Source organism: Oncorhynchus gorbuscha, linkage group LG23 (genome assembly GCF_021184085.1).
Source record: "Oncorhynchus gorbuscha isolate QuinsamMale2020 ecotype Even-year linkage group LG23, OgorEven_v1.0, whole genome shotgun sequence".
NCBI lineage: Eukaryota > Metazoa > Chordata > Actinopteri > Salmoniformes > Salmonidae > Oncorhynchus > Oncorhynchus gorbuscha.
Window position 1 is genome coordinate 66274069 of NC_060195.1, and position 20531 is coordinate 66294599.

Consider the following 20531-nt stretch of genomic DNA (forward strand, 5'->3'; position numbering starts at 1 on the left):
GGATAAAGAAAAGCACATTTGTTATTATTTTCAAAGACACATTAACACACACACATTTGTTTGGTGGGAAAGCAGGTGCTATGATGAGGGACATACAGTGGGGGTAAAAAAGTATTTAGTCAGCCACCAATTGTGCAAGTTCTCCCGCTTAAAAAGATGAGAGAGGCCTGCCATTTTCATCATAGGTACACTTCAACTATGACAGACAAAATTAGGAAAAAAATCCAGAAAATCACATTGTAGGATTTTTAATGAATTTATTTGCAAATTATGGTGGAAAATAAGTATTTGGTCAATAAAAAAAGTTTCTCAATACTTTGTATATACCCTTTGTTGGCAATGACAGAGGTCAAACGTTTTCTGTAAGTCTTCACAAGGTTTTCACACACTTTTGCTGGTATTTTGGCCCTTTTCTCCATGCAGATCTCCTCTAGAGCAGTGATGTTTTGAGGCTGTTGCTGGGCAACACAAACTTTCAACTCCCTCCAAAGATTTTCTATGGGGTTGAGATCTGGAGACTGGCTAGGCCACTTCAGGACCTTGAAATGCTTCTTACGAAGCCACTCCTTCGTTGCCCGGGCGGTGTGTTTGGGATCATTGTCATGCTGAAAGACCCAGCCACGTTTCATCTTCAATGCTTATTTTCCAACATAATTAAAAATAAATTAATAAAAAATCCTACAATGTGATTTTCTGGATTTTTTTCCCCCTCATTTTGTCTGTCATAGTTGAAGTGTACCTATGATGAAAATTACAGGCCTCTCTCATCTTTTTAAGTGGGAGAACATGCACAATTGGTGGCTGACTAAATACTTTTTTGCCCCACTGTACACATCTGTTGGGTTCATTATGATGAAAAATAAATCATAATGAACCTTTATTTGATCAGGGAGTCCTACTGAGACCAAGGCGTCGTCTACAGATGAGCCTTATGAAATGACTACAGCAGCACTGTGAGTTCACGTGTGATTACTGTTGTGATCTATTCGTGACACTTTGTATCTTCTAAGGGGGTTGCAAAGGGTTCATGAGTCGTTTATATAAACAGTTATAACACATTCGTTCAAACTGTGGTTCATTTTCAATAACTGACCCCAATATCTGGTTACGTTTGAGTCATTCAGCTGACACTCCTATCAGGAGTGACTTACAGTGCATTCATCTGAAGATAGCTAGGTGAGACAACCACATTTCCTGCACTTAGTGCCTGTACACCGTTCCATTTCAGACAACACCTCTTTCAATCGTGTCTTATCTGGCCCTGGTGTTTTGTCTAATACTTCTCCTCTGCTGAAATCTCCTCACACCTCCGACACTAAATACACACACTTATGTGTATTAAAGAAAACCTTAACGCGAAGGAAAAATACCTCAGAAATGGTTTCAAGAACAAAGCGGCCCTTACCGCAAAACGCAGACTGTGTTCAAATACATTGTAACTTCCAATCACCCACAAGGTCATACTCTGAAGTCTTTCCTCTGGATAATGACTGCATAACAATAACATAGGTCTCTCTCTTACTCCCCTTTTCTCCAGTGTCTAGATAGGCATGAGTAGGAGGCAATATTATTCCATGACAAAACTATGGATAAGAGAGACACAGTGCTCTGCATTGGCAGAGATGGAACCTCCAAATAATAGAGGACTTCATTGACACCACTTTCCCACCGGTGCAGGACAGAGAAGGATCTACACTACTTCACCTCATCCACTAGAAGTTTTGATACAATCAATTGACCCATTTGGTCACCTTACCAATTATTAGACAGGGATATTTCACCTACTTGGATTACTCAAACTCAAAGCACTTTTCCACCTCGATCTACATGCTTCACAACCCTCCCCTATAGACTGAAGAGATCTGAACCATGCAGAGTGGTCCTTCTACCGTCCTCTCCTGTGCCCTGTTACTCCTGTGGACCCAGACCCTGACCCAGGCCTGCCAAGGGGACGAGCTGCCTCGTGACCTGGTGTTGGACTGGTTCAAACAGCGCCTCCTGGATGGGTTAGGGCTGGAGCAGCCCCCCGAGCCCAGCCACCAGGCCCCTGACGGGGGCAGAGAGAGCGCAGAGGCGGGGCGAGGTCACCGGAGGTCCACCAGGGCAGGGAGGGCAGCCTGGGCACAGGACCACAGGAGGCATCACCAGGAGAGCCATGAGCAAGTCATCCTCTTCCCCAGCTCTGGTGAGTGAGAGTCCATATCCCTTTTTCTCCTTTTCTCAAGCTCTGATGCCCTGTTCCTTTTCCCTTCTCTTTAGTCAATCTCTCTTCAATAGTTTACTCCAAAAGTGAAGTTTGTCCGATGTTTTTCCAGACAACTGTAGGTTACTCGTTTCCCATCCAGTGACCTGGTCTTATTTCCGTCTGCCTTGTTTTTCCAGACTCTACCTGTGATAGCTCAGACTCCCCATCAGAGGAGAGAGCCACCAGCCACTTCACCTACTACTTCCAATCCTCCCTTGACAACCAAGAGTCAGCCATCACCTCAGCCCATTTCTGGTTCTACGCCGGCGAGGGGGCCAGCAGGAACATCACCCCTCTCTTCCTCCTCACTTCCGACCAGCAGCTCCTCCAGGTGGCAGAGTTTCCGGCCAAGACCACAGCTGATGGCTGGACCACCTACCACTTCGAGCACCACCTCCTCACCTCCCTGACCCAAGGCCCCTTCGTACTCCAGGTGCGTTGCCCCGCCTGCGAATGCCACGCAAATGAAGCCGACAAAATGCCATTCCTCCACCTGCACACCCGACCTCACGGCCCAGACCGCTCCCCACGGCGAGCGGCTGCCACCATTCCCTGGTTCCCATCGTCCATCGACCTCCTGATGCGGCCATCGCAGCAGAAGCCAGAGTACAGTGACTGTCAGCGGGAGATGATCAACATCTCGTTCCAGGAGCTGGGCTGGGACAACTGGATCGTTCACCCGAAGGTTCTCAACTTCTACTACTGTCATGGCACCTGCTCGGCTTTGGACCGCACCACTGCTATGCTGGGGATCAAACAGTGCTGCGCTCCAGTCCCCGGGACCATGAGGTCACTACGGTTTACCACTACGTCTGACGGAGGGTACTCCTTTAAATACGAGACCCTGCCCAACATCATACCAGAGGAGTGCACCTGTATCTAGGCCTAAAACCTGAGATGGGCTCTGTTTTTCCAAGTAAGATTACCTAGGCTAGATATACAACTGATAGGCATATATTTGTCATGCACCAAGATTATAGAGCAAAATAAAGTTTGTTATTGATACAGCTACACAAGATGCATTTTTAATCAAAATAATTTAAGAAACTGAAATGGGTGTGCAGTGTGTTCTTCCTTCTTGCCACAAGAGGGCAATGCAGACTCCAATGAAGGCGTTTTATAAGAAGTACCGAGGTCTACAGTGAAGTAATCATTCCAAACAAAGACATCGACTTTGCAATCTGTTCAAATATATTTATTCATGTTTTTCTATGAAACTAAAACTCTACAGTTACAAAAACTACAAAACAGTGTAACAAAAATACTACAAATATTGAAAAAAATAGAACGTTATTTTTGTACCGAATTTAAAAAACGAAAGGAAAAATGAAATAAACACAGCGCACGACACGATCGTTTCCAACTCAACCATTTCAAAGAACCATCACATTATGGCAGATAAATGCACCAACATTTGCTTTCCTCCTTGGAATTCCAGTACAAACATAAAAAAGTTTAAACAAAACAACTCACCGACTAGCATGAACAAAAGGAACCAGGACAGGAGCAAAATGACAGGTACAGGTGGACTACAGGAGTGTTTCAACAGCATGGAAGAACATTTATAGTCACAGGATTCAAGCATTTCCCAGGTATTTATCACATTTGGCCAATTTGTTGGAATGACTAATATACAAGGCTTTAACAATGAGGAGTCTCATGGAATGTCAAAACAATTCATTTTTAATTACTAATCCTCTGAAAAAAGCAGTGCAGTTAACGTCCAAGATTAAGTTAAGTGTTCGCTAAAGAACTGCACTTTCAGAAAACCTCCCACCACCTTGTACACAACACACATACATGGACACACGAACATCCTTTTAATGTCTGTGCAAAAGGACATCCCCTGCAGGCAAGTGTTCACTGCGGTTCACTCTGTATCCAGCAACAACAAGCCCTGGCATAACAACATGTGCAGTAAATGCTTTTAAGACTTTGTTGAGCCTCACTCTTAAAATTGGACCGACTAGTAAACTTTGTCAATAGAGAGGAGGGGGGTAAATTAAAGCTTAAACTGGATGAGACCCAGTCACCTGACAGACTACAGAAACTGACCGGAGAACAGAATGAGACCCAGTCACCTGACAGACTACAGAAACTGACCGGAGAACAGAATGAGACCCAGTCACCTGACAGACTACAGAAACTGACCGGAGAACAGAATGAGACCCAGTCACCTGACAGACTACAGAAACTGACCGGAGAACAGAATGAGACCCAGTCACCTGACAGACTACAGAAACTGACCGGAGAACAGAATGAGACCCAGTCACCTGACAGACTACAGAAACTGACCGGAGAACAGAATGAGACCCAGTCACCTGACAGACTACAGAAACTGACCGGAGAACAGAATGAGACCCAGTCACCTGACAGACTACAGAAACTGACCGGAGAACAGAATGAGACCCAGTCACCTGACAGACTACAGAAACTGACCGGAGAACAGAATGAGACCCAGTCACCTGACAGACTACAGAAACTGACCGGAGAACAGAATGAGACCCAGTCACCTGACAGACTACAGAAACTGACCGGAGAACAGAATGAGACCCACTTTGGAAAAGAATGACTGCGGAAAAGAATTGAAACAAAAATGGACAAACCAAAACGGGGTGTCGACTACATCTAGAAGGCTGTGCTTCAGCGACAGGCACTGCCAAAGTAGGGTGTGGGGTTTGGGCAAGCTGAAACTTGAGACCAAAGTATTTGGAGGCACTCAAGTTGAACGAGTCAGACGCTAAGGAGATTTGTACTGTAGCTTTACGGAAGCTTGGGCAGCTTTACATTTAAGTTGTCCCTGGCCCTTAATACTGCAAGGCCCTCCATCCCTCACACATCCACACTCTTCAGTCTCTCCGCTGTCTGGCTGTGTTCCCATGTGCTTCCCCATCCGTGGAGGACCAGTTGGGAAGAGAAAGCAGGCAGGCAGTCGAGCATTAAGCAGGATTCAGGCATGTGCTCCTGAGGGAACAACATGTTAGACAGGAAATAGAGGGATCTCTAGGTTCTCTACTAGTTCATGGGAACAAACAGTACTGTGGGGTTATATTGGGTAATGTCATTCTGTACAGTAATTCAAAATGGCTTAAGGAATCTGGAACAGGTTCAAATAAACACAATGTCTGAAAAATACATATGGCGCCTTCTTCAATCGTTCTTTTCATAGGACTGATGAAGCTAGAAACCTTCATTTTGACCCGTTCAGCAGTCAGATACTATTTGACATCCTTACCTTTCTCTCTGGCCGCCGCCTGTTTCTCCTGAGCCAAGTTGAGTTTGTTCTGCTCTGCAGCCGTGGTGTTGTTCTCAGGACTGCTGCTCCGTGACGGGGACCCCTGGCCCTCCTCGTTCTGGTAGGCCAAGTCCAGGTGCTGCTGGGCCATCTTCAGGTGCTTCCTCAGCCTCTCCAGGTCTCTGCTGGACGCCTCGTCCCCCAGGCTCTCCCTCCCATAGTCCCCCGCCAACGGATCTCTGAACTCTGCCTTCAGCTTGCCAGCCGGATCCTTCTTCCCCAGGACCGTGTGGTACCCTGGCGGGGCCGTGGGTCCATGGCGGGAACTGCAGAGGGACCCCCGGGCCACGGGGGGAAGAGCTGGGGTGGGGTGACGTCTGGTGCGCCCGCGGAGGGTGTCGCGGACTCCGCCGACACCGAGATGGAGAATCTCCAGGAGGGTGAGTGTGGTGCAGAGGAGAGACACCACGTACATGACCAGGAGGAAGATGGTCTTCTCGGTGGGCCGCGAGACGAAGCAGTCCACCGTATGCGGACAGGGAGAGCGCGTGCACACGTAGGAGGGCGCCACCTCGAAGCCATAGAGAACATACTGGCCTAACAGGAAGGCCACCTCGAAGGCGATGCGTGAGATCAGCGAACACACGTACACCTTCATCAGGCCGTCACGCGCGATGCGCCGCCGACCGTCGTGCTTCTTCACAGAGCCTGGAGACGAGGCAGAGAAACTAACTCACTGACAGCAAGCCACAGGGCAAGTCACAGTAAAGGGACAGGTGTGATCCACACAGCTTTAAAGTCAAATAAAAAGTAATTGCCCCGATGACAACTTCATAACCAGTGTGAATGAAAAGAGACGGTTTGAGGAGAAACTGTGCCTCACCCTACCTTCTGTCACCTTCTCTTTGTCCTTCTCCACCTCGATCTCCTCAGTGATCATGGGGTCCTCCTCTCCGTTGTCCTCGGCCTCCTCGTAGTCCCGCTGTGCCCCCCGGGTCACGATGGGCATTCTCTTCTTCCCGGCACGATGAAGAGGCCGGTACTCAACATCGTCCATGCGGGCGATCTTGTGCATGGCAAAGCCCAAGTACATGATGGTAGGGGTGGTGATCAGGATCACCTGGAGGAGAGAGGGAGGGAGTGGATGGTAGACAGGGAATTCACAGTCCCTGAGCGATTGCTTACAAGTACATAAGCAGTTAATGGTTTGTTTGTGTCAAAAGGTTATACATCCCATCCGTTATGGCTACACACACACCATATAGTTACTTCACCCTACCCTGAGAAAACATTTACATCTGCTTGACTCAGTCTCACCTGGAAGATCCAGAAGCGGACGTGTGAGAGAGGAGCGAACGCGTCGTAGCAGACGTTCTCACACCCGGGCTGCTGCGTGTTGCAGACGAACTTAGCCTGTTCATCGTAGTAGATGGTCTCGCCCCCCACGGCCGTCAGCACGATGCGGAAGATGATGAGCACAGTCAGCCAGATCTTCCCCACGAACGTGCTGTGGTTGGAGATCTCATCCAGGAGACGCGTCAGGAAGCTCCAGCTCATGATGAGGCCTCAGCAGACACCTGGCCAGGAGCCTTCTCAGCTCTGGGGGGGAGAGGTGATGTTATTTTCAGTGTGACATTTACCAGAAAAAGCTGCTTCTGGTGCGCCTGGCTCATCTTCAGAGTTTCATTTTCAAAGAGAGAAAGAACACCTCGATCATCATGTCAGTTGTGGAGGTGGGGCTGGACGAGTGTTAGGAGCAAAAGGGTAAACTTCTTAAAAACACACATCAAGTCAACACACCATCCATCAAGGTAAACAAATTATGCCAGTCAAGTGAAGAGATGTCAGCAGAGAGAACTGGCTGCCTCCTGTACAGCGATAGACACTAGAGCTCCTGTCCAGATCCAGCGACACACTAGACTGTAGATCAGAGAAAACCACCATGCGATACACACGTGTGGATGTGTCACCCTGGGAGAGGTACAGATAAAACCAAGCAATCCATACTACAAAGTGCTAATACAGTCCATCCTAACTTAGTATTAAGCCTCTAATATTTTAATTACTGTGTGAACTATAGGGGAGGTCCAAACTTCCACTCAAAATCATTTACAAGTCCCTACTGTAATACTGCTGGAAATCCACTTGAAATGTTAGATTCTTTATCACGATTCAACCAAGCCGGGCTCTTCAGTTAAACCAAAACATCCATATATGCATTTAAAATCAGATGCTGCTAAACCAGTTCTTATTGACCCCTGAACATGAATTGAAAAAACAGTTAACTGAAAAGGCTACTTCCTATTCCTGAAAGAGAATTTTAATTCCCTTTCTGACATGACTAATTAAAAATGGCCTCATTGACCCCAAAACCACTCTCCAGAAAAATGACACTTGAGCAATATTTGATTTGATCAATAGGGGGCACCACTCCATCCACAAGGTTCATAAATGATGAGCCATACATGCATATAAAGAGGGCACAGGGAGGGTTGGATGATGACACACTCCCAGGTTAAATATTGTTATAGGAACCAGAAGAGCAGGGGCCAGGTAGAATATAATGACCTAGTGGGAGTACTGTGGTAGAAGTACCACGAGATGAACGTGTTGCAACGTCCATGTCTCACACCCAGGCTTCAGATCTATGGCCATAGGTTTCCTTGTGAAGGATTTAACAAGTGTGGTTTCTGGTTTCACAATATGCTTTTTGCTCTGATGTAAAAAAAAAAAAAAAAGAGGTTGTTCATTTGGAAGCACAATAAAAAAAAGTTAAGGTAATTTTTATAGACTGAACTGCTAGTGAACCACGTATACTGTCCGGTGGACCGGCCCAACAAAAATAGGTATTTTTCAACTGTCAAGAATCTAACACAGGTCAGTCCATACTGTATCACATGGTACCCTAGTGGATTGTGGTTCCCACCTACATTCTTACAACGCCCTGTCATTCCAAACCCCAGCCTGCTCACTACCACCTCTAAAGACTGGGGTCGGCAAGTCACAGCAAGCTGGGACTTCACACTGGGGAGAGAGGATGGTGCGGGTCAGAGAAGCAAGGCAGACCAGATGGGAAAGCTTAGCAGCAGCAGGATAGGAAGACAAAGGACTGGAGGGGGTCAGCCTGTAGAGTCACAGTATTTACCAGGACAGTGAATTATGCTAGATGAGGAGGCAAGTCAAGATAGAAGCTACTGCAAGGAAATAAATTGTCCCCAGTAAAGTGTGTACAGACATTTCAATGGCATACTGTGTACACAATGAGCTCCAGAAGTATCAGGATAGTGGGATTGTTGTGACTCTGTACTCCAGCACTTTGGATATGAAATGATACAATGACTGAGGTTAAAAAGCAGATGTCAGCTTTATTTTGAGGGTATTATTGGGTGAACCGTTTAGAAATCACAGTACTTTTTGTACATAGCAGCGCTATGTACCCCCCCCTCCCCCATTTAAGGGGAGCAAAAGTATTAGGACAAATGCACTTATGTATGAAATTAGTACAAGGTTAAGTATTATGTCCTATATTCATGGGGCGGCAGGCTAGCCTAGTGGTTAGAGTGTTGGACTAGTAACCGGAAGGTTGCAAGTTCAAATCCCCGAGCTGACAAGGTAGAAATCTGTCGTTCTGCCCCTGAACAGGCAGTCATTGAAAATGAGGATTTGTTCTTAACTGACTTGCCTAGTTAAATAAAGGTAAAAAATAGCACGCAATGACGACATCAAGCTTGTGACTTTAGAAATGTTTTGGAAGTATTTGCTGTTTATTTTTGGTTGTTTCAGATTATTTTGCACCAAATACTACTGAATGGTAAAGTGTGTATTGCGCATTGTATTGAACATGATGAACCTGTCTAGGAGTGTTCATCTAAAAATCAACAGTCATCATTACTCATCTTCATCAGACCTCCATTTACCTCGCTGACTTTCTAGTTGTTCCAAGAAACAAGAACTAGCCCTTCTTTCCCACACTAGTCATCTCTGGTTTCAAATGTACCAGAATAGATGTGGGTGAGGTGACACGACAAAGTTCTGTTCTAGTGCCACTACCTGAGGGCATACCTCGCCAATCTGCCATCCATTGGATTGCCAGGTCCTCTCAACTTCACCTGGGGGGGGGGGTGCTGCCCGCTTTTCTGGAATGGGTGCAGTAAGCAGATTTAACAGGCCTACTTGACCATCATTCTGTACAACTGAATCAATGTCTTTCCTAGTTTACCACTGCAAATCTGTGGCAATTAACCCTACACATTTTCACTGGACAATGTTTGTTCTTAAAGATCACATGAAATGGAAAAGGTAACAGCTTGTTTTAATACAGTAAAGTAAATACTTGGAGAAAAAAACTCCCTGAACTGTTCACATCTAAAATGTACCTAAATCGAGCCAATCATGATTGAGTTTATAATCAGTTATAATTTAAAAATTGTAGTTTCAAGTAACTTTAAATAATATTCTAATGATAACATTAAAGATGAAATGTTCTGTAGGAAATAGTCCTATATTGTTACAATAAATATTTTAGATCATTGGGGCAGAAGTAGTGGTATCAGACTCTTGACAAGGTAACAATATGAGATCGGCTGGTTTATTCTTCTGGGTTTTTGGTTGCAAGAAAATTTGTTTTAACACACAGGTGCAAGTGATCCCAGCATATTTAACAAGGCTAAGCAGAACCTAGATTAGCAATCCTACTCTGAGACACTATTGAATATGTTCAGTGACAATCTCCTCAGTGATCTGATACTGGATCCTCTCCATTTCACAGTGTACTTTGAGAACACAACAGCCATTGAAGATGACAGGTATTATCTAGCCATTGAAGATGACAGGTATTATCTAGCCATTGAAGATGACAGGTATTATCTAGCCATTGTCTAAAATGTCTCAGGTAATTAGAACACCCAATGTCACATAATGGTTCATGTAATCAAACTGCTCTTCAAAACAAAAAAACACTGTCCCAGCAGCCTAAGCATTGTGCAAGAAAATGGGTCAGCCAGCCTTCTGAACTTCCTTCTGGCTTTGAAAAGCAGTGGGTACCACCTTCCCAATGCGTACCATTTCATCTTTAGTCAATGAAACCTAGCCCACAGCTAACAGGCATGCTACACTGCTCATGTCAATAAAAGCCATGTGTCCGGTTAAGTTCCTCCAACACAGGAGAGAATATTAAACAAGGGCAAAGAAACACTGGCATCCTATACAGCAAAAAGGCCATCTAAGATATCTAGTGAAGAGAGATGTAAACAGGTGGGCAGTCAGGGAGTTTGATTAAGCTGAACCACTGTGCACCGGTCTATGGCCCGTGACGTGAACGGCAAAAGGGGTGAGGGAGGAGCGCCGTTCTCAACTCAAACAGTAATCTGCATTGTTTAGGCATGTTGTCAAGGCAGCAGCATGGTGCATCATTCAGAAATATATTTCCTATAAAATACACACTACTGTTCAAAAGTTTGGGGTCACTTAAATGTTCTCGTTTTTGAAAGAAAAGCATATTTTTGTCCATTAAAATAACATCAAATTGATCAGAAATACAATGTAGGCATTGCTAATGTTGTAAATTACTTTTGTAGCTGGAAACAGCTGATTTTTTATGGAATACCATAGGTGTCCAGAGGCCCATTATCAGCAACCATCACGCCTGTGTTCCAATTATAATTTTAAAAGGTTAATTGATCACTAGAAAACCCTTTTGCAATTATGTTAGCACAGCTGAAAACTGTTGTTCTCATTAAAAAAAGCAATAAAACTGGCCTTCTTTAGACTAGTTGAGTATCTGGAGCATCAGCATGTGGGTTTGATTACAGGCTCAAATGGCCAAAAACAAAGACCTGTCTTCTGAAACTCATCAGTCTATTCTTGTTCTGAGAAATTAAGGCTATTTCATGCGAGAAATTGCCTAGATATACTGAAGATCTCGTACAACTCTGTGTACTACTTCCTTCACAGAACCGCGCAAACTGGCACCAACCAGAATATAGGGAGCGGGAGGCCACGGTGCACAACTGAGCAAAAGTACAAGTACATTAGTGTCTAATTGTGCAGTTCTGTGAAGGAAGTAGTACACAGCGTTGTACGAGGGTTAGACTGTCGGTTACACATGAGAACCAATAAACCTACAAACGCCAGCTAATACAATGTGCCAATGGAACACAAAAGGTATGGTTGCTGATAATGGGCCTCTGCACGCCTATGTAGATATTCCATTAAATCTGCCGTTTCCAGCTACAATAGTCATTTACAACATTAACAATGCCTACATTAAATTTCTGATCAATTTGATGTTATTTTAATGGACCATAAAAAAATTGCTTTTCTTGTAAAAACAAGGACATTCCTAAGTAACCCCAAACTTTTGAATGGTAGTGTTGTTCAAATTCTTTTTTTAACTACACCGAACAAAAATATAAAGGCAACAATTTCAAAGACCTCACGGAGTTACAGTTCATAAGGAAATCGGTCAATTGAAATAAATTAGGCCCTAGTCTATGGATTTCACATGACTGGGAATACAGATATGCATCTGCTGGTCACAGATGCATAAGGGCCTCAATACCTCTTCACGGTATCTTTACATTCAAAATTACCATCAATAAAATGCAATTGGGTTCATTGTCTGTAGCTTATGCCTACCCATACCATAACCCCACCATGGGACACTTCACAATGTTGACATCAGTAAACCACTTGCCAACATGACGCCATTCATGTGATCTGCGGTTGTGAAGCTGGTTAGATGTACTGCCAAATTCTTGAAAACGGAGGTGGCCTATGGTAGAGAAATTAACATTCAATTCTCTGGCAACAGCTCTGGTAGATATTCCTGCAGTCAGCATACCAATTGCACCCCCCCCCCCAAAAAAAAATATCTATAGCATTGTGTTGACAAAACTGCACATTTTAAGTGGCCTTCCCCCCCCCCCCATCACAAGTTGCACCAGTGTAATGATCGTGTCATTTAATCATCTATCCACCTGACAGTTGTGGCATATCTTGGCAAAGAAGAAATGCTCACTAACAGGGATGTAACATTTGTGCAGAACATTTGGAAGAAAAATTAAGTTTGTGCATATGGAACATTTCTGGCATCTTATTTCAGCTTATGAAACCAACACTTTTCATGCGTTTATATTTTTATTGTTTAGTGTAGTTTGTTGGGGAGGCAGATAAAGCATTTATCGGCAACCGGTTCCAAGACCAATGTAATCACTTCTAACCCGATGCAAACTTCTTCCACCAAGGCAACCCGGACAACCTAGGCCTGGCATTTAAATTAAACCCAAACAGCAAGAGAACACTAGACTAAATGGACCAGTAAAGGTGGCCACCTGATAGGCTAACATGTGGGTGATATTTGAAAGGTTCACACACAAAAACAGTTGAGCGTGTGAGGGCAAATAAACCTACTAAACACTTCAAGTCCTCAAAATCAACAGCTGACCAAGACAGAGTAGCTCCTTCTCATCTGGACCAAAGCTCATCCTAGGCTACTGAGCCAGCAAAGGAATGTGGTTAATTACAAGTCAGTGAAGTAAAGAGGGGGATGGGAGTTGAGCAGTGCAGAAGGCCTGGTAGTGAAGGTATCCGGTCAAGGTACAGCGTGTTAACATTCCTTGGCCTCTAACCAAAAGCAGAGATGGCCCAATGGTGTAGGCCGAGGGCACATGCATGAAACCACTGACTGCATGCTGTCGGTCACACATGGCAACCAATAAACCTACAAACGCCAGTCATTGAACTTCACTATGTCACTCATAGAACGGTGACTGTATGAAGTGGACTGTGTAGAAGGCCAATGAGCCGGAGAATTTAGATTAGGCTTGTTTACTCACCATCAAGCGTTTCATTAGCGACTAAATTGGCTACACGCGTGTTACAATGAACTGCTTAACGGGGGGTTGATATATCGATTGATAAAAATAGCTGATGTTAATATTAAGGTCTGAAACAAAAAGTTTGACATCATGGCTGGAAGGCGTTTGGTAAAAAAAAAAGAAAAGAAATAGTGATGGAAAAATCCATCATAAATATTGGCCCGTAACAGTTGTTGATACACTCAGCAAGCAATATTTAAAAAAACTTGATTCCGAATAGCCATTTCATTGTAAATTATGAATTTAGGTTACATTAATACAAAAGTAGCAAACCTACGCGCCTGGAGTCAAATTGCCCAAGAAAAGCTAAAGATCACACAATTGTAGCTTCGCTGACTGCGCGCACACAAGGGTGGTAATTTAGGGGACAAACAAGTATCGTTAAACTTTGAGCAAGGATTGATAGGCAGCAACTTGTGGAAGTAATACATTGACACTAGTAAATTAAACTGCGAGTAAAGTTACATTGAGCGTTTGTGAACCTGGTAAAAAAAAAAAGTCTCAGGATTATGGGTCTTCTCGCAAAAACTCACCTTTAAGGCTCAAAACTGTCCTTCTTGTTTTCAGTCTTAATTCCCCTCGTAGCCTCTCCAAACTATCAACAACTGTTCTTTCTCCTCCGCCGCTCTTTCATAAACTACAACCCCCTCTTTTTTAACCCATTCGGCGTTTTGTGGTACCATGTGACCCCTGCATCCATGTCGGGGCCCCAAACACATTCATGCAGGACAAAAGAAGAGTCCCGAAATCCTTTTTCTCCTCCTACCATACCTCCACGTAACCCTGCCCCGTTTAGGAGGCCCTTAACTGAAACGTGAGATATACTAGCTGACTAGATACTGTTTGCTGTTTACTGTAATTAAGTTCACACTTTTTAAAATATAATTTCATTGCTATTCTCAGATTAATTAAAGAAAGCCAGAGATTTAGGAAATAGCCTTTTATAGCCTCTACAATCAAAAAACACAATAGGTGCAGTTAAGGATCTGCCTTAACTTTATGAGGTACTTATTTTGAGGTAGTTAGTTATACATGTCACAATTTATGTCACATTTTTTTTTACCTTAATAGGCAAGGCAGTTAAGAACAAATTCTTATTTTCAATGACGGCCTAGTGGGTTAACTGACTGTTCATGGGCAGAACGACAGATTTGTACCTTGTCAGCTGGGGGATTTCAACTTGCACCCTTTTGGTTACTAGTCCAACGCTCTAACCACTAGGCCACCCTTCCCCAGTTGCTCCCTGTCTGTCTTGTTGGTTGTGTAGATAGGGAGAAAGTGTATGCTATAACAACATGCCCCCTGCTGCCCCTATCACACAGTTGTAGAGCTGGACCAGAGCCAGATCGCCTCTCAGCGCAACACTGTGAGAGAATGGCTGTGGGATTCCACACCAGCCCAGCTGTGTGCCTATGTCCAGATGGCCACAGAATGTCCACTCTAGTTATGTAGCTATGTCTAATATGTATTGGAAGTCTACTGGGGAAATGGAATATGCATTTCTGTCACTTGTAAAACTAACAATATGCTTATTGATAGCACAGGAGGTTGGTGGCACCTACATTGGGGAGGACGGGCTCGTGGTAATGTCTGGAGCGGAGTCAGTGGAATGGTATCAAATACATTAAACACATGGTTTCCATGGTTTCCAGGTGTTTGATGCTATTCCATATGCTCCGTTCCAGCCATTATTATGAGCCGTCCTCCCCTCAGCAGCCTCCACTGATTGATAAGATTGTGTATCGTGTGTCATACATAGCAAAATGCCAGTGATTCAATGTCTACAGCATCTTAAACCCAAAAGCAAAGCTCCCAAGTGAGTTTGATAAAAGTAGAATAGAAAATTCCAATCTTGAGTCGAAGCACCTGTTGCCTGAACTCAAGCTGGGTATTTTGGCTGGTCTCAGCGCACATGCTCTGACAATTCAAATGGGCTGTGTGTACACATTCCTCCACTGTTAAAACCTTTAAATTCACACATAACAGCTTGCATAGTGGTGCCAACATCCGATGTTTGTCATATATGGTATGGTAATAGACCGGTCCCACTGTAACGTCCACAAACCCGGAAACCTGTCACATGCTTATTTGCCAAACAAAAACCTTGTTTGAAATAACAGGAGACAGATTTAATAGGGTAAGTGCTGCTGGAGTTTATTGGAACAATACAGAGTACCTACGTCAAACATGTGGGCGTCATGCAAGACAAAACAGGTCCGCTAATGTTGTTTACTACCGCTGGTTTATTATGCCGTAGGTGTGATAATCAAAAGCATAATCCACTCCTACTGAATCTCTTTAAAACACCCTCCCCACCCTTACAAGAAAATATTGCAGTTATGAAACTGCAGCAACTGCAGAGTCGACTGAGGTATTTTGGATAGAGTACTTGCAGAATAACTGCAGTTATCCTGCACAAAATTACTGTAGTAAAAAAAACTGTGATATTTTGGACGTAGTATTTGCAGCATACTGCAGTTAGACTGCATTGTACTGAATTCTGACTGCAATCTTTTTTCTTAAGGGCACTGGGTAAAGACATCAGTTCAATGTTTAGTTTTCAATGTTTAGTTTTGATTTACATTTGGTTGAGTTGTCAACTAATGTGAATTCCACATGAAATCAACAAAGCATGTCACCATGTTATTGGATTTATGTTATAAGTTAGGAGGAAATTCCCTTTACAGTGATTACTTTTTGCAAATCCAATCGGTTTTCACTTAGATGTATTTTTTGGTAGGTCGATACGTTGATACAACCCGTTTTTACCCAGTGGGTCTTTAACACGTTTCCTGAACAGAGTCCCATCCCATCTTCACAGCCAGGAAGGGCTCGTTTCCGTCAACAAAGTTTTGAAACTGCAGTAAAAGTGCAGTAACTGCAGTCGACTGTGGTATTTTAAACACAGTAATTGCAAAATTACTGCAGTAAAAAAACTTATTTTGTATGCAGTATTTGCAGCATAGTGCAATTATACTGCACTCTATCTGCAATATTTTTTCGTGGGGGGGGGGTGTATTTACTACTTACAGGTGGTATGTTGACTCTCTCTGGTGTCATTCACAGTGCTCAATAAGGAACTGTTGGTCTTTACTCTGGAAAAACAAACAGAAGAAAGCCCCCTCCCTGCATGGCAGTGACAGCAGGACTGGGACACTGCTGTCTTCCTCCCAGGGGTGGGCAACGCTTGAGTAGCATTGCCAGAGCAGTGTCAAGGGCCCCAAGAATGTTGCAGGAAGTGTATATGTTGTGATATTTAACACTACTATCCCAATCCGTCTCACGCAAGCAGAGAAAATGTCCCCACATCTTCATCTCCATGTGAATGTCAGTCTATCACCTCTGGGTCTTTTAGGCAGTCAGTTGAATTAGTGTCTCATCAGGAGACATTAGTTGTGAAATAAAACATCTGCGACACACATTTTAGTCATTTCGCAGACACTTGTCCAGACTGATTTATAGTACCAAGTACATCCGTTTTCATACTTTTTTTTCGTACTGGTCCCCCATGGGAATTGAATCCACAACCCTGGCATTGCAAGCACCATGCTCTACTAACTGAGCAAACAAGAACTACTTGAAAATGTTGAATCGGTGTGTACAGGGGTGTGGGGGCTGTGCTTCGGCAAAGTGGGTGGGGTTATATCCTGCCTGATTGGCCCCATCCAGGTGTAACATTGGACGGGGTCACAGTGTCTTGCGACCTGTCTCAGTCCCCAGGATCTATGCTGCAATAGCCTATGTGCCAGGGGACTATCAGTCTGTCTTGCCTTATCTGATGTACAGTGTGTTCTTAGGCATGCTCTCTCTATCAGAAGAGGCTGGTGGGAGGCTGCTATAGGACAGGCTCCTCGTATTGTTTCCATGTGTTTAGTAGCATTCCATTCTCTAATTCTCCTCCATCTCTCCATGTCTCCCGTCCTGGAGGACCATGCCTCAGGACTACCTGGCCTGACGACTCCTGGCTGTTCCTGTCCTGTCCACCTGATCGTACTGATCCAGTTTGTTCTGCGGTCCTGACTGCTGCTGTTGACCCGACCCCGATTCACCGGCCACTCTCTCATCTCAGAACACCTGGTCATGAAAAGCCAACTGACATTGACTCCCCCAGTTGTTGAACTGTTGCCCTCCCTATAGCCACCATGGTTATTATATGACCCTGCTGGTGATCTAGGAACGTTTGAACTTCTGGAATGAATGGCCACATGTACTCTTAACTCCCCACTCGGCCCAGCCAGAAGAGAACTGCCGTCCCCTTTGAGCACGATTCCTCTCCAGGTTTCTTCCTAGGTTGCCTCCTTCTAGGGAGTTTTTCCTGGACGTTGTGCTGCTTTCTCTTTGGAGATTTGGTCCTGACCAAACTCTCCCTGAAAGGAAATCATTTAACATCTAGAGGGTTTTAAAGTGCTTCCTTCCTTTCTTGTGAGCCCTGACATGACAGGAATGGATAGACAGACTATCAGCGTGAAGGTTAAGCCTATAGTACACATGAATCTATTTCAAAGCTTCGTGTAACCTTTCAGAACTTGTATTCCTCCTATGAAAAATGTCCCTTGGTGTGGAAATGTTCTTGTATTACACAATAAAATCTTAGGAATTGTCAAAAGGTTTCATTGAAGAACCGCAAGGGGGTCTGATGGGGCAGAAAGTGATGATTATTGGTAGATGTGTGGCCACGTGGATGACTGGAGGATTAGCGTGACGATGGGGATTGGGGGGGGGGGTGCATTGCTGCGGTTGTGGTTGACGTTGGGCTGACTGTGAGAACAATAAAAAAAAAACTCTGGAACTACATGATTACAGAGGGAAAAGTAGCTATTGGAACTTTCTCACTGTGAAAATGAAAGAGTTGGACAAACATGTGGAAATACAGTGTCATAAGAGGATGTATTGTACCACAGATATGCATTTTTATTTAAAGTATAAAAAGCTATAGTTTTTTATCATTGATTTGCTGACGGTAAATAAATTAAGTTACACACATCTGTTTGTCGTCCACTTCTACACATCTTTTCATCTGTCTACATCAAAAATAGCATTCACTTTACATTCACAATATAGTTCAACTGCACTAGAGAGGTATTAGCGTAAGACTATACATTTTAACAGACAGCCACAAACCAACTAACATCTCCCACTTTAAAACAGGTCAGTCAGAACCCTTCCCTATCATGCGTATTCTGCACTTTTCCCAAGAATACAGAACACAGATACTGTCCCGGTTCATTGCCTTGGCTGCAACTCTTCACTTGGGTTACTTTGGCCTTCGGTTGCCTTTTTCCTTTACATAATCACAGTGTTTAGAGACATCAAAGAAAGACCCTGCTGAAAAAGAAAATAACCAAGAGGTGTCACATCAGAGGTGTCCGGAGCGGAGCCTCACGGGACGGCTAGAGAGCCTTGTGCCGAGCGTGTGATGTCACGACTCACTGTTCCAGTTCCGGGACTCCTGATGAAGTCACAGTCCACTGAGCTTCAGAGGAATGGACTAACTACCCTGATAACACACGCGCACGCGCACACGCACACACACACACTTACCCCTCAACTCACATTTTTGCTTACCCCTTTCTCCCTCCTTATCCTGTCCTCACCCCACTGAAAGAAACACACGATTCCCCCTCACCCCTTTCACATATTCAAGGTGCATTAGAACGTAGCAGGACTGGCAACACCACAAGGCACTCTACCTGGCTGGCTATACTCTCCCTGGCTGGCTATACTCTCCCTGGCTGGCTATACGCTCCCTGGCTGACTATACTCTCCCTGGCTGACTATACTCTCCCTGGCTGACTATACTCTCCCTGGCTGACTATACTCTCCCTGGCTGACTATACTCTCCCTGGCTGACTATACTCTCCCTGGCTGACTATACTCTCCCTGGCTGACTATACTCTCCCTGGCTGACTATACTCTCCCTGGCTGGCTATACTCTCCCTGGCTGACTATACTCTCCCTGGCTGACTATACTCTCCCTGGCTGGCTATACTCTCCCTGGCTGACTATACTCTCCCTGGCTGACTATACTCTCCCTGGCTGACTATACTGGCAGGGTTAGAAAATGGACGGGATTCAGATGAGGCGTTAACAGATCAGTGCTTTTGTAAAAGTGAACAAACATGAGGAAATCATAGTTGGCTTCAAACCAGGTAAACATACTGTCCTATTGAGGGTCAAGTCTGACAGTGAAGACAGACAGACCCACATTCACACAGGTGCACACACATACACAGTTGGAAAGGTGGGTGTTTTCTCTCAGGCTGGTAGGGTGAGGTTGGTGATGGCGAGTTTGACTCCGAACATGTTCTCCCATTGTGTTCTGACCCAGACCAGCAGGCCCTGCACCAGCTCTGCACTGTCAGAGTGCAACGACCACGTCTTCTCCTCCTTCACTATCTGCACAGGAAACACACACAGACACTCAAATCAAACTTTATTTGCCACATGCGCCAAATACAACAAGTGTAGACCTTACCATGTAATGCTGAATACAACAAGTGTAGACTTTACCATGTAATGCTGAATACAACAAGTGTAGACTTTACCATGTAATGCCGAATACAACAAGTGTAGACTTTACCATGTAATGCTGAATACAACAAGTGTAGACTTTACCATGTAATGCCGAATACAACAAGTGTAGACTTTACCATGTAATGCTGAATACAACAAGTGTAGACTTTACCATGTAATGCTGAATACAACAAGTGTAGACTTTACCATGTAATGCTGAATACAACAAGTGTAGACTTTACCATGAAATGCTGAATACAACAAGTGTAGACTTTACCATGAAATGCTTAGTTACAAGCCCTTAACCAACAGTGCAGTTCAAGAAGAAGAAAATATAACACAATAAGAATAACAATAACGAGGCTATATACAGGGGCACCGGTACCAAGTCAGTGTGCAGTGGTACAGGCTAGTTGAGGTAGTCTGTACATGTAGTTGGGGGTGAAGTGACTATGCATAGGTAACAAACAAACAGCAAGTAGCGGCAGTGTACAAGGGAGGGGTCAATGTGAATTGTTCAGCAGTCTAATGGCTTGGGGGTAGAAGCTGTTGAGGAGCCTTTTGGTCAAAGACTTGGCACTCCGGTACTGCTTGCCGTGTAGTAGTAGAGAAAAGTCTCTAACTTGGGTGACTGGAGTCTCTGACAATTTTCTGGGCTTTC

The 20531-nt window shown here is 44.4% G+C and overlaps 3 protein-coding genes across 7 annotated transcripts in view; 1 reads left to right on the plus strand and 2 right to left on the minus strand.

The window, feature by feature from the left end:
- The first annotated feature begins 1570 nt into the window (after positions 1–1570).
- On the plus strand, positions 1571–3261 carry LOC124011283 (inhibin alpha chain-like). The gene is made up of 2 exons (XM_046324503.1): positions 1571–2185; positions 2383–3261. The coding sequence occupies exons 1-2, from the start codon at positions 1870–1872 to the stop codon at positions 3126–3128; spliced, it is 1062 nt and encodes a 353-aa protein (XP_046180459.1). The 5' UTR covers positions 1571–1869; the 3' UTR covers positions 3129–3261.
- Positions 3262–3425: 164 nt separating this feature from the next.
- On the minus strand, positions 3426–14100 carry LOC124011282 (gap junction gamma-1 protein-like). Its single transcript, XM_046324502.1, has 5 exons — positions 13891–14100; positions 6798–7079; positions 6369–6600; positions 5481–6188; positions 3426–5209 (listed from the first exon to the last, which is right to left on the minus strand). Exons 2-5 carry the CDS (start codon positions 7035–7037, stop codon positions 5196–5198), a joined length of 1194 nt encoding a protein of 397 aa, XP_046180458.1. The 5' UTR covers positions 7038–7079; positions 13891–14100; the 3' UTR covers positions 3426–5195.
- Positions 14101–18245: 4145 nt separating this feature from the next.
- The window catches only part of LOC124010935 (serine/threonine-protein kinase 11-interacting protein-like), a 54222-nt gene continuing 51936 nt past the window's right edge, over positions 18246–20531 (minus strand). For all 5 annotated transcript variants that reach the window (XM_046323761.1, XM_046323764.1, XM_046323760.1 and 2 more), the window contains one exon: positions 18246–19753. In XM_046323761.1, coding sequence (XP_046179717.1) covers positions 19613–19753 — 141 coding nt within the window. In that variant the 3' untranslated portion in view covers positions 18246–19612. The remainder of the gene's footprint in view (positions 19754–20531) is intronic.

What these genes read in the sequence shown, in the direction of transcription:
- LOC124011283 (XM_046324503.1), top strand. Translation starts at nt 1,870, where the DNA reads ATGCAGAGTGGTCCTTCTACCGTCCTCTCCTGTGCCCTGTTACTCCTG. An exon ending in CATCCTCTTCCCCAGCTCTG is followed by an intron (nt 2,186 to 2,382) that starts GTGAGTGAGAGT and finishes TTGTTTTTCCAG; the next exon opens with ACTCTACCTGTGATAGCTCA.
- LOC124011282 (XM_046324502.1), bottom strand. Translation starts at nt 7,037, where the DNA reads ATGAGCTGGAGCTTCCTGACGCGTCTCCTGGATGAGATCTCCAACCAC. An exon ending in TCCGCTTCTGGATCTTCCAG is followed by an intron (nt 6,601 to 6,797) that starts GTGAGACTGAGT and finishes TCTCTCCTCCAG; the next exon opens with GTGATCCTGATCACCACCCC. An exon ending in CAAAGAGAAGGTGACAGAAG is followed by an intron (nt 6,189 to 6,368) that starts GTAGGGTGAGGC and finishes CCTCGTCTCCAG; the next exon opens with GCTCTGTGAAGAAGCACGAC.